General features: G+C 35.4%; 2 protein-coding genes across 5 annotated transcripts; one reads left to right on the top strand and one right to left on the bottom strand.

Annotated features, from left to right (window-relative positions):
* Window positions 1-53: 53 nt before the first annotated feature.
* Window positions 54-6,491, bottom strand: LOC132129116 (prostaglandin E synthase 3-like). Its single transcript, XM_059540577.1, has 8 exons — window positions 6,288-6,491; window positions 2,422-2,535; window positions 2,087-2,156; window positions 1,880-1,978; window positions 1,696-1,785; window positions 1,515-1,571; window positions 1,320-1,347; window positions 54-1,110 (listed from the first exon to the last, which is right to left on the bottom strand). Coding segments are annotated over exons 1-8 (480 nt in total). The 5' UTR covers window positions 6,290-6,491; the 3' UTR covers window positions 54-1,090.
* A 786-nt stretch (window positions 6,492-7,277) lies between these two features.
* LOC132128897 (probable E3 ubiquitin-protein ligase DTX3) lies at window positions 7,278-12,839 on the top strand. 4 transcript variants are annotated; one of them, XM_059540288.1, is made up of 5 exons: window positions 7,278-7,695; window positions 7,932-7,979; window positions 8,782-9,584; window positions 9,725-9,942; window positions 10,628-12,839. In XM_059540288.1, exons 2-5 carry the CDS (start codon window positions 7,967-7,969, stop codon window positions 10,701-10,703), a joined length of 1,110 nt encoding a protein of 369 aa, XP_059396271.1. In that variant the 5' UTR covers window positions 7,278-7,695; window positions 7,932-7,966; the 3' UTR covers window positions 10,704-12,839. The 4 variants fall into 4 exon arrangements, with proteins under 4 accessions (XP_059396271.1, XP_059396270.1, XP_059396269.1 ...); XM_059540287.1 differs by having other exon boundaries at window positions 7,278-7,742; XM_059540286.1 differs by lacking the exon at window positions 7,932-7,979.
* Window positions 12,840-13,900: the final 1,061 nt, after the last annotated feature.

Genomic DNA, 13,900 nt, shown 5'->3' with positions numbered 1-13,900 from the left:
ATACCACACACTACTGCAAATGATCCTTGATTTACAAAAACAGGAAAAATAAGTGTTGTTTAGTGACAGTTTATTAGAAATATTTAGACAAAAACCTCACTGCATTTAACAAACTGAAATTTATAAACTGAATTGACGGGTCACAACATTGTTTTCATCTTTTAGTCACACCTGCATTGATTTTAAGAGTGCAAACACAAAATTTGTCATCTATTGATAAGTTACCGTTTGTTCTGTACAGCGGTGATTCATATGCTTCTTTTTATCACTTCTCTTTACATATATGGAAGAAACCAGTGTACATTGCCTGCTACAAATCCAAATGTGATACAAAACAACAGATATTAACTGCCAACCTGAAATAATTGTATAAAGCAGCGTGTACAGAGAGGACTATGTACTTTGAACATGTTGGGATTGACACATAAATCTATCCGAGGGGCAAAACTGCAGCTAAAACACATAAAATGGGGGGTTTATCGATGAATCAGTGCAAGAGCTTTGAATATGCCTATCTAATTTCAAATGCAGCACTAGTGAAAGCCTAGTGTCTTGGCTGGCATTTGCAATGAAGTAGCATGTGCCCAAAGACAATGATTCCTTCACTCACACACAAGGAAATCAGCCTCATCACAAAAAAAAAAAAAAAAAAAATTAAATAAAATCTTCGGTTTGAATGAGAGGGCGAAGGCAGAATATGTTCATAAAATCATTCATGTCCTTTTTCCATTACTACAAATTACAATGTATACGTCACATGATGCAATAACCCCACTGACATTGAAGAAAAAGCCCAAGACTGTAAAAGCCATTGAGTAAACTGACTATAAATGGTGTCCACAATACATCATTGAGAGCTTGTAATTGTCCATGCAGAACAGAAAAGTAAAGAGTGCATTGTCGAGGGACTGATGTAGCCATCAACACAACAGTACAAATTTATCCCTTGTGACTTTCTGCAGAAAGACCTTGAAAAACAGTTTCAAAAACGATGCAGTTTTTAAATGGCTACCAACTCAAACTTAGTCTCTCTCTTCATTTAAGTGTTGATTGAAAATTCTTGCTTTCTTCTGCATTGTTTGCTCCTCCTTTACTCCAGGTCTGGCATTTCTGAAAATAATAATAATAATAATTAAATAAATAAAATCCATATTGTTTAACCAATAAACAGGTCAAGGGTGTTTTTTTCTTTTTTCTTTTTAAATACCGTTCATTATTAGTATATAAAGCTAACATAATTATTGCTCATATGTATTGATTTTGAAAATAATACAATGAACAAACAAGGCACAGAGGACATATAATTTAAGAAAACTTACTTTCATCATCACTATCCGCAGACTCTTCCTGGAATTGGAGATAAAACCCATCAAAAATCATAGCATAATATATTAACTTTTTAATTAACTTCTTAATAACTAATAAAAAAAAATCTGGTAAATGACAGTAACAGCAAAAATAACTATATTCTTATGGCCAATTTAAAAACATTATGGCTTCAATAATTCTCTCACATCATCTGCACCATCCACATCTGGTAGGTCATCTTCCCCACCCATGTTGTTCATCATCTTTAAGGGGAAAAACAAAACAAAAAATGTGTATGATTTAATTTCCATTTATACAATTCAAAGAATGATATATATATATATATATATATATATATATATATATGAGAGAGAGACAGACACAAACCTCTGAAAAACGGTCAAAACTGTTCAATTCTTCATCTGAGTCATCCTCCCAATCCTTCCAGTTATTGAAGTCAACACTGAGCCAATTAAGCTGCATAAAGGGCATCGAGAAACATTAATTAACATGTTATATCATTACTAAATGAAGTTACATTTTAATAGTTTAAACAAGACCAAACTCTGACCTTTGCTTTTTCTTTTGTTAACCTTGGCCAAGACTTGCCAGGTTCTGCTTTTTTTAGACAGCAAAACACAGACCTGTCTGTTCGTTTGTGTTTAGACTCCTGCAAAAGAATTACAGAGTTCTATGTAACATCCAATAATACATGAGCCACACTGATTGAGCTCTTACAACCTGAATTAAAACCGAAACCTTCAGGTGGTGTACTTACATTTGGGTCAATGGACTCAAATAATTCTACTTCATTATGGTGTTTGATGTTATCTGTTCCTCCAACACAACTAAAGCAAAAATAAATACAACTAAATTGAGAATTTACTACTATAGAACTATATTGCATTTTAAGAGGCAATCATTAACATTTGCAAAGAACATGAAACATTTTGACTGAGTATCATTATAGCATCAAACACTTCAATAATAAACATAAATATTAGTTCATGGCAGTACACTAAATAGTTATATTTCGTAACGACAATGTAATAATGACTGAATTATGCAGCAGAGTATAAACACACTTAAAGATAACTGGAATAAAAGGTATACCTGAAATCTAGCTTTGTTTTGTCAAATTTCACTTGGACATCTTTGCTGTCTTCTATACAGAATTCAATGAAGACAGCCTCCCTTCTGTCATACCACTTGGCGGTTGCTGGCTGCCTGTAAAATGAATGGAATTAATGCTAGAAAACATCTGGAATTAAAATACATTTGAAAACGCATGCAGGACTTTATAAAGGTCATACTACACTTCAACATGACATTTAATTCTAATGGGGTACATGACAAACTAAGAAAACAGTGCATTCGTTAAAAGGCATACTCCAGAAGTCCATACTAAAAGCGCATCTCTAAATTAGGATGTGCGAGCAGGAGGCCCTGGCGGGGGTGGAGCAACAGTGATATTACCGTGGAAACCAGTTTGTATTGATTGGCAGGGTCACGCATGGCCACTTGGCAATCTACTTTGGGCTTCAGCAGAGCCGTTGAAAAACAGAGTTGCGACATGCTTTGATCACACCGCCACCCAGTTCTTGGAGCTCTAAACAGTTCCAAACAACTCCACGCTATCATTTCGTTTGAATGGGTTTAGGCAGGATATACCACAGTTTCACTATATCCTCAAATTACAGGCATTTGGTGACCAGAAAAAAATATTCATATGTAATGCCATGGTTTAACATTAGATGACTGTATGGATGTTTAAAGGGATAGTTTACCCAAAAATGAAAATTACCCCATCTTTTACTAACCCTCAATCCATCCTAGTTGTATATGACATTCTTCTTTCAGACAAAAACAATCAGAGTAATTTTAAATAATGTCCAGGCTAATCCATGCTTTATAATGGTAGTGGATGGTAGCCCAAAATTTGAAGTTCAAAAACTTGCACCCATCTATTATAAAAGAAGTCTTATCAGCTCTGGTCTATTTGCTGAAAAGAGTACTGGTGGTCAGTTTATATATATATATATATATATATATATATAGACATTATCAAACACTCGATTTTGTTAAGTTTAGATTTATTAAATGTTACATTTTGAAGGTTAATTACATACTATTGTCATTTTATGATATTCGAATACACAAGAATCTGGTTATGGTCATTATTAAAGTGTTGCTCACGTTGTCTAACTGTCTATTGTCTAATGTTAAACATTAACTATAACACGCTTCATAAAATACCACCAGTTAGATTCCTGAGAGGTTAAAAACGTGTTAAAATGTAAAAAGAAATGCAGTTATTTACTCAATTTACTAGCAAGTGTCCTTGAGAAGCATTGAAATAAATGGGCATTAATGCATGAACTATTGGTTGTTTGGAACTATTGGCAGCTCTATGACACACATTACTCCTAAGAAAGTCCATCGGAGTGTTCCAACTCTGGTTTTCTATGACTCAGAGTTTCACCAGTATAATAAACAAAATGGCAGAACCAAGCCCAATCATTAAGGAACTGGCTGAATAATAATTAATCCTATTCAATCTTATACTGTATTATACTTATACTGGAAACAAGTTGTGCAGGTTTTGACAAACACAAAGTTCAAATTACTTAAAAATAAAATCTTTTGTAATATTATCTCTTTACAGTGACTTTTAATCAATGTGATCCTTGCTGAATAAAGGGATTAATTGAAAAATAATCCTTCTGACCACAAACTTTTGAATGGTAGTGGATACTTCATGCAAATCTGTGTAAATTACCAAACTGAGAGTGAAATTGTGGTTAATTTAATCATACAAATTAACATGTCAAGCTGTTGGAAAGCACATGTTTACAGGTACATCTCAAAGAATTTGAATATCATGGAAAAGATCTTTATTTTTTTGTAATTTAATTAATTTCTTATATTCTAGATTTATTGTACACAAACAAATATTAGTTTTTTGTTTTAATTTTGATGGTTATGACTTACAGCTTAGGAAAATGTAAAATTCAGTATCTAAAAAAAATTGAATATTGAATTTTTGAGCTTGATTAGATTAATTTTGAGTATAAATACTGGGTACCTCTTGGGCTAGTTTAGAACATGCAACTACAATTATGGGAAAGACCACTGACTTGATCAGTAAGTCACAGAAGGTCATTGCTGAAAGGGCTGGCTGTTCACAGAGTGCTGTAACAAAATATATTCATAAAAAGTTAACTGGAAGAAAAATGGTAGGAAAAGGTGCACAAGCAACAGGGATGACCACAGCCTTGGGAAGATTGCCAGGAAAAGCAGATTCAAGAACTTGGGAGAACTTCACAAGGAGTGGACTGAAGCCAGAGTCAGTACATCAAGAGTCACCACGCTCAGACGTCTTCGGGTAAAGGGCTACAGCTGTCCCATTCCTAGAACCAAGCCACTCCTGAACCAGAAAAAAAACCATCAGAAGCATTTCACCTGGGCTAAGGAGAAAAATAACTGGACTGTTGCTCAGTGGTTCACAGTAGGGCTGGGCGATATATCTAACGATGTGATCATGCGCATCTAATCAGTAAATCTGGTTTCGTGATTATCGCTAAATCCCCATCACCTGCTTTTAAATGGTGTGCCATTTAATAGACAGAGCTGTAGATCACTGACAAGATACGCAATATCACGTTCATTATCGAAGGCGATTCATCTGGGATAATGAATGAGCCCTAGTCCACAGTCCTCTTTTCAGATGAAAGTAAATTTAGCCTTTCATTTGGAAATTAAGGTCTGGAGTCTGGAGGAAGACTGGAGAGGCACAGAATCTAAAGTCCAGTGTGAAGTTTCTGAAGTCAGTGATGATTTGGGGAGCCGTGACATCTGCTGTTGTTGGTCCATTGTGTTTTATCAAGTCCAAAGTCAATGCAACCATCTACTAGGTTATTTTGGAGCACTTTATGCCTTCCATGATGACAAGCTTTACAGAGAATATGATTTCATTTTGCAGCAGGACTTTAGCACCTGCCCACACTGTCAAAACCACTTCAGAGTCATTTGCTGACAATGATATTACAGTGCTTGATTGGCCAGCCAACATGACAGACCTGAACCTCACAGAGATTAATTAAAACAAAAAAACTCTTGAAATATTTCATTTTGTGTTCAATGAATCTAGAATATAAGAAAGTTAGCTTTTTAAAAGTACAAAAAAATAAATAACTTTTCCATGATATAATTTTTTTTTAGATGCAACTGTAGTTTAGATAACCTCTATTACTAGCCATGTTCAAATTCTAATAATCTAATAACCTAAATTAGATCAGCATATTTCAGTTGGATTAAGATGGTCTCTCTGCTTAGCCAAGCTGATGTGCAGGTGTTTAATATTGAAGGCTGGGTAGTCACTCAGTATGAAATCATCCAACATATCAGCCTGATTAGGCCTGGACACTACACGAAGAGTCTTCACCTGGCCACCCAACTGAGCACCAGCCAGGAAGACTACCGTAGCCATGTTAAGATCATCTTAAACCAGCAAACCAATTTAGGCTGGATTAACCAGGTTTTTTTTCCAGCAGGGAACACCTTGCAAGCCTTGATCTGTGTAAGGCTTAATCGACGTCATACATATTGCTAATACATTCTACAGTAATACAGATGAAAGCTTAAATGAAATAAATGATAATAATAACGTAGGAATAAACTGGGCAGCAGCTCTGATGTTAGCTGTGCAGTAACTACAGGCCCGAACTATCTAGCTGCTAACCAGCTAGCTAAGTTCTGCTGTGGGAACAATGTGCGCTTTTTTTCATCGCCGATTACGAATGGAGTTTTTTTATGTGATTTAAACCCCGGGAATGACCATTATTCTCTTAAATGACCATATCAAATAACAGCCGTATGTGAGAAAATCTGATGCTTCCCTGATAGAGGTTATGAACACACTTGCTAACTAACGTTAGCTAATAAGTTATTGCATCCTTATTACTGCCGGTCAAACTCACATGTCGATATCTTCTTTCAGTTTTCACCAAAAATCTGCGTTGCCACTTGCGTACTCTCGCCTTTGGTATTGTTTTGAATTGAAGCTGTCAGTTCAAAGCGAATGCATAAAGACTGAAGCTAGCTGTTTATGCGCCGCTCTGTCAACCTGCACAGGATCCGCGCAGTGACGCATCATCTCAACGTTTCTAGCGACTTCTGCTGCGCGCTCCGGGCAATGCGCGCACCCTGAGCAAATGCGTCTCTATAGTAACGCCAACGACCGTACAAGACGTCCGCTGATGCAGAAGTTCTCTATTATAGATCAGTGTGCAGGACCATAGAAATCACACGTGTATAAGTAATGTGATATGTAGTGACCTTTTTTTTCTTGTATTATCTAGAGTCAGGATTAAATTTATTGTCGAGGTTCTCAAAAATTACAATACAGCCAAAGTGTAGTACTGAAAATAAATGAGGCGAATTAAATAAATAATTGAAGACAAAAGGAAGAAATAATAATAATAAATGGTACTAATTTTAGTGACACTTTTGTGTGCATTAAAGCGCATTAAGTGACACTTGCATTTAATTTCATCTATCTATCTATCTATCTATCTATCTATCTATCTATCTATCTATCTATCTATCTATCTATCTATCTATCTATCTATCTATCTATCTATCTATCTATCTATCTATCTATCTAACAAACCAACAAACAAATCTAAGTATTTTATTGTCATGATGATTTACATACAATATCGACAAAGCAGCAATAGACAAGAAAATTTCAACAAACTAAATAATTTATAAACAAAATAAACAAATAATTTATTAATAATAATAATGATAATAAATGACATTAATGTTAAAAATGGCAATAATTGCAACCTAAAATATCTATTAGTCCAGTTAATATATACACAAGGGGTTAATAAGAAAAACCACGAAGGTCAGACAATAACATTTCAAGACGACTGATGATGTGGTCTTAAAGAGCGCCACACAGTGGTCACATCCCGCAGTCTTTAATCCGGCTCAGCCAAAATACTAGAATGACGAACTTCCTGCCTACATTATCTTGTTTTCAGGGGGGTTTCACTTTAACTACTAAAAGCTAACTACGTGATAACGAAATATGACATAGAGACGCAGAGTTAGTGTCGTGAAGGAGCTAAAGGCTAAACAGTTCGTCGTGACAGTCAGCGATGTTCTTTGTATGCATGTTGTCTTCCTGTGGCCAAGGACGGGGAACTGGAGAACCACAAAGAGACTGAGCCTGTGTGTTGATCGAGTGAAGTGTCATCCGGGCTCAAAGAGTATATCCCAAGCATTAATTCGCCGGTATTGTCACAGTTTTTAAGGCACGTTCAATGCAGCGGTTGTCTCTTGACTTCGTCGAGTGGAAGCAGGCATTCTCCAGTTGCAGTAGGTTCCCTTTAATTTCATCTCTTCCGGCAAAGTCACTACAGAAGGTGAATTCATTTATTACATGAACACAATAGGCTTCATCCCAATGTGTATTTACATTATTGTTTTTAATTTTAGAAAAATGCTTAGGTTATGGCAACTGCCATCCTTTTCTTCATCTGTCAGGTTGCTGGAGAATCCTTAAAATAAACAATGTCTTGATCTAACTTGTATATTTATTTTCTCTAAAACAGGGAAATAGGCCTGTTACTGCAATTAACGAGAATTTATGGGATCACAAGGTAATTTAGTTTCAGTAATGTAATCACTACAAGTGTCAAGTGACATTCATGAGCCGGAGCAGGTAGAGCAACACAGAAAGATCCTTTGTTTATACAGTGAGTGAACACATTTCAGAGATGTGATGTGATTCTGCACCGCTGCCTGCAATACTTAGCACAGCCTATTCAGTCAAAAGTGTCAAGGCTGACCATTACTACAACTGATTAGTTAATATTACATCAATCTGTCTGTCAGAGCAGTGTCCCATAGTATGACATGGTACATTTAATCTAAAACTATATCTATATATATATATATATATATATATATATATATATATAATTCTTATAATGTTCTTTGTATAATTATTATGCTGTTCTTAAGACTGTTTAAAAATAAAACAATTTTTATTTTTAAAAAAGCTAAATGGTTATTTAAAATGGTAAAACGGAATAGTCATTCACCATATTTTTTATTAAAATATAATATATTATCTATATCTGTCTATTCTTTTTTTATAGAAAAGTGTATATTTTAGGTTACCTAAAATATACAATTTTCTTTAAAATAAAGAATAGATTTAGATTATATATAATACATTTGTTTATAAAAAATATTTTATTTACTTTTTAAACTGTGTGTTTTATCTGAAAATACTGAAAAAAATTTTTTAATGTCAAGTTATTAATAAAATATGAGTTAGGTTTGGTGTAGTGTCAATTGTAGCGTATTTACAAAAAGAAAATAAGCATAATTGCACTATTTTTTGTGTTCATGGTAGCCTCATGTTGACTCTTGCAAACTGATCTCTTATCCTCACAGTTTCATCTGATGAGATGAGCGTGCGAGCGGGGCAGGGCAGTGACGAGGTGCTGGTGTCACAGGCGGTGTGGGATTACCTTGCCGCCGCTGGACGACCCTGGTTGGTTGACTTCGAGGACAAGCAGGGACTGAGCGCAGACATCATCCGACGCGGGGAGCGTGGTGGCTGCTGTGCTGTGCGGCTCTCCCCGGTGGAGGGCAGCAGCAGGACCAGAACTGGGATGATGGAGGGGCCGGTTTCTCCTGTTACACGGAAAGCTTTCATAGACTTATGCCGCTGTGCCCGGAAGGAGATGACCAAACAAGAGGCGGCTCCAAAAAGGAAACGTTCACTTTTACCATGCATGACGGCAAAGGAACCCGATGGGGAAGGGACGTTGTTGCCTCCGCCTCTCCCTCATCCACGACGCTCGCAGAGGCAACAGCAGAAATACAGAAAAAATGCAGACATGGACACCTGTGTGGTTTTACCCATGCAACATGAGCCCGCAGCAAGGACCGGTGCCGAATTAGCCATCGGTCATGAAGAAGAGAGCACAATTTGCTCTATCTGCATGGGCGAAATGGTGGAAAAGACAACTCTGGACAAGTGTGGCCACTCGTTCTGTCGGTGCTGTTTAGAACAGGCATTTCAAGTCAAAAAAGCATGTCCTGTATGCAGGCTGGTGTATGGCCAGCTTATTGGTAACCAACCGGCCAGTGGAACCATGATGGTAGAAAGAGACCTGGATCTGGAGTTGCCCGGCCATGAAGGTTATGGCTGCATATGCATAATTTACAGTTTCCCTCCCGGTTTGCAAGTGGTAAATACTGCTTACAGGCAGATTACAACAGCAGTGTGTTTTGCATTCAGATCACCACAGACCAGATTTCATTAATTGGTGCATAAAAATTCCACACGGAATCTATAATCACACACTATTATGTTTTTAAATTCTTTCAGCAAGAGCATCCAAACCCTGGGGTGAGGTATCCAGGCACAGACCGGGTGGCATACCTGCCAGACAGCCCTGAGGGAAACCGTGTCCTCCGCATGCTGCGGCGGGCCTTTGAGCAGCGCCTCATCTTCACCATAGGCACCTCCATGACTACCGGCATGCATAATGTTATTACCTGGAATGATATCCACCACAAGACCTCCATATGGGGCGGACCACGATGGTATGCAATTTAAATAGCTGCTTGCTAATTTGTATGTGGGGAATCAGTGATGCCATATGAATAACTTCCCTGGAATTGCTTTTTGGCTTGAACATCAAACTTTAACATTTAAAGCTGTTGGTTCGGGGGAGAGGCACACCAAAAGATATATTAAAATAATTTGGAGTTTAAGTTTGTAGTAATCCCATTCCATATTTTAAATTACATTTATTCATTTAATAGATCAAATATACAGTAAAAAGAAGCAATATTGTGGAATCTAAATTAAAATTGGAGATAACTGTTTTCTATTGTAATATATTTAAAAATGTCATGAATTCCTGTGATGCAAAGCTGAATTTTCAGCAGTCAGTCTGCAGTGGCACGTGATGCTTCAGAAATTATTCTGATATGCTGATTTGCTGCTCAAGAAACATTTCTTATTATCAGTGTTGAATAGAAAATTAAATAATCTTTATTTACATTATAAATGTCTTTCCAGTCACTTGATCAATTTAATACAGAATAAAACAATTATTTCTTCATTTTACTGATCCTAAACTTTTGAATCGTAGCATATACTCATAAACAACAATATTTAGTTAATACGTTTTAATATAAAAAAAGTCAAAGAAACATTTTGCTGAACTTTTTAACTTGCGCTTTAATTTAATTAAGCTTAATATTGTTTTTTAATTTTTTTTAGCTTTGGTTATCCAGATCCTACCTACCTTGTGCGGGTGACAGAGGAACTGCGGGAGAAAGGAATAACAGCTGATTGATTTTATGTCGAGCACTTGAAAACAAACGTGTGCTTATCTTCACAAACGCACTGTGTCGAATCAAGCCACAGTCATCTGCTGCAGCATTGATTTGTTCAGGACACTGTTTCACAAAGTTTCCTTTAAGACTTTATGTTTAGCTTTGTTCTTTAGTTTAACTGAGTGAAGGCAGCGTGTTTCGCATTTTCTTTGGTATGAACCTGGGGTGCACTTAACTGAGACCGATTGTTCAATATACTCAGCTGAGTTTAAGATACCCACTGGACTGCTAAAATGTGTATGTTATGAAGGTGTACATGATTCCTCATCTACAGTACAAACCTCCTCTTCCCTGTTTCAGGTTACTATCACATGGCTGCTGGCCTTTCTCTTCTAACTCAGTTTCTTCCATCCAAACTATCCTTAATAACAGCTGATGGTAACATCTGGATGGAGACAAATGACGTAGCACAGTTAAATGGGTACAGCTGGGACAATCCCATACAAGCTTTTTTTTTTCTCTATTAATCAGCACTAAGAGGCACTTTGCAATGGAGGTAATCTTTTTATTATGAGAATCTAAAGTGGGTTCTGCCTGATCTTCCTGAGTGCAGGATATAGAGAGGTTATTTGTGGGCCTTTCTAATTATAAGGTCCTGTTAAAAGAAATAAGTCGATTTCAGTTTGTCCTAGCTTTCATCACTTATAACGTCCGTTTTTTGTCTTTCACTTTAATATGATGTGCATATTTTTGCTTTATGTTTGTTTGGTTCAGTTTTCCCTAGTTTGTATTTTTAGTCTGTTTACTAATTTTTGAAGACATCCGTTTTGGATGTCAAAACTTCTATTAAGTATATAAAAAATGATGTCAAATTGAAAGGGCGCATAAACCACTTAAACCAAACCAAAACGTAATAGCTCAAAACCTTTTGTAACCATTGTGTTTATGTCTCAGATTTGGAGCAAAGCCTAGCACTGAGTTTATTTTAAAGAATCGGCAGATTTGTCCATAGAAAATTTGCTGATGTAGAAAAAAAACTCAGTAACACAGTGAATGAGTCTCACAAAAATACGTCCAGGGCTCTTTTAATAACTAAAATCAAAAGAAATAAATGAGGAATTACAATTTGCATTTAGCTAATTTTAGCACTATTAAGATTTTTTTTTCCAATGAAACATTCTTTTCTGATCATATTTTAATGATTCCAATAGGATAAATGTTCCTCCATATTTCAATAACTTTTTCTTGTCATATCTATTATTCTCAATTATAACTTTTCATTACTATTACACATATTACTATATTACAGTTATTCACTTTTTTATTGATAACACAAATTAAAGACTATAGAAGAATAATAAAATTTCATTTTAAATAGATAAAATATTTTTTTTTGAATTACATTTATAATGAATGGCACCATGCAAAAAACACACCCAGAATAACTTTCTGTCAGCCAAATGTATTTAGTTTTTTTTCTTTTGATTTCGGTTTGAGATATGACCCAGGTTTTGTGAGATTCATCCAGATATTTTAAATATATGCCAGGCTGCTTTCGTTCATGCAGATTTATCAAATTTGTTTTGTATTTCTCTCATTGAAATGTTATTGTGCCTTCTGCTAAAGGTCACAGCCCGTTATATCTAACGGTACTCATTACTTGTTGGTATTGATTCAACTGTGTTCTGATCAATTATGAAGCATTAACCTTATAGCAGTCTTTAGGCTTTAAGCAAAATGCCTCAACTTTAGAAAGCGGTGATCAGGTCTCGAATTGTTTTGCACAAACCAAAACATTTACTTTGTGTTAAGAAGTTTTTTGTGTTGTTAGAGGTCGCTTATGTTTTACAGTATCACTAAACAGAAAACAGTATCAGATTTGAGTTTGGTTTTGATACCATATTCTCTTACTCCAACCTTTATGTTACGAAGGACCAACTGAATCAGGATTTGTAGGACTTAAGTGTTACTGTCATGCAAAATTCTATGCACTTCAAAGTCAGATTTATAAAATAGACCTCTATAGATGACTGATTGTTCAAATTAAATAATTTGCCTTTATTTGTGTTGGTTTGTATTACATAATTGAATTGTATGCTACAAATTAAAATGTGCTTTACATTTTCATACTTGAATAAAAGGATTCTGTTCTGTTACACTATGTCGGTTTTTATCAACTTTAACTTCTCAAGGGAGTCTGCTTATCTCTGTAAATGGCAACATGACGGTGTTCTGTAAATATGAACTAGCTACGACCAGAATTGAAGCTGTCATGTTTGTCTGAAGTGCAGTTTTCGCAAAATGAACTACACTGTAAAGTTACAATTTGAGCATGTTATACAACAAAATACAATTTCAGTATTACTACAAAATGTCATGTTTAATTCAATGTCTTAAATGTAATTTTTGTACTTTATGCATGAAATGAACTAACAAATTCTTATTGAAAACTGATTCAAAGGAAATCTTACAGGTTTTTTTTCAGAGTATTAAAATTAGTAGCATATCTTATTTATTCAGTAATATATGTAATTTAGATAAAGATAATTTATTCAGTACAATTTCTTTTGTAAGGTTTTAAATCTTTGTATTTTTGCTTCTTCGTTAAAATATTCTGTAAAGCCCTAATGATAGGTTCCTATTGTGACAACATTCCCCACAATGTGTTGCATATTATTACGAAGTCAAAGTATGCAATGAACTGTATTTATTTACTTATTTATTTTCCTGGGTAATAATGGTGGAATCGGTTCGATTTATTTAGTATGTTTAGTATGAACAGATTTCTGGATGAGAAACTGCACCGCACCTAAAAACAGTTCGTGTCGCTGCTCTGAGATGCTCCATAGAGGGCGCTACTTCACCTTTATAAACTCGCGATTAATTGTTTTTGATGGACTGAAGTATAAACTCATTGTGTATTGTATTTTATCATTAATTCTCATGATGACAGTTAATAACTTAGCATCATTATGAAAATATATCAACCTCAGTCCTGGAAAAGGCATTCAATTATTCGACAGAAACAGCAATTCTACCTTCCTACCAGCAAGAGTAGCCAGATTTCAAACAAAGGCCCATTCCATCATAGGCATCAGGAACCACAGGCATCTCTGCTTCTGTCATCTGGAATGACACTCCGAAACAGTAAATAGTATATAGTAAACATATCATATTTCTGTAACCAATAATTCATTGCACTGAACACTCGGAGGGA

The sequence above is a fragment of the Carassius carassius genome, chromosome 46 (genome assembly GCF_963082965.1).
Source record: "Carassius carassius chromosome 46, fCarCar2.1, whole genome shotgun sequence".
In the NCBI taxonomy this organism is placed as follows: Eukaryota; Metazoa; Chordata; class Actinopteri; order Cypriniformes; family Cyprinidae; genus Carassius; species Carassius carassius.
The sequence above is the reverse complement of the archived record's forward strand: the minus strand, read 5'-3'. Positions and strand labels throughout refer to the sequence as shown.

Coding starts and splice junctions, on each gene's coding strand:
- LOC132129116 (XM_059540577.1), bottom strand. Junction 1,979..2,086: donor TTGAGTCCATTGACCCAAAT/GTAAGTACACCA, acceptor ATTCTTTTGCAG/GAGTCTAAACACAAACGAAC. Junction 1,786..1,879: donor TAACAAAAGAAAAAGCAAAG/GTCAGAGTTTGG, acceptor CCCTTTATGCAG/CTTAATTGGCTCAGTGTTGA.
- LOC132128897 (XM_059540286.1), top strand. CDS start 7,641: ATGCAGCGGTTGTCTCTTGACTTCGTCGAGTGGAAGCAGGCATTCTCC. Junction 7,696..8,781: donor GCAGGCATTCTCCAGTTGCA/GTAGGTTCCCTT, acceptor TTATCCTCACAG/TTTCATCTGATGAGATGAGC. Junction 9,585..9,724: donor TCCCTCCCGGTTTGCAAGTG/GTAAATACTGCT, acceptor AAATTCTTTCAG/CAAGAGCATCCAAACCCTGG.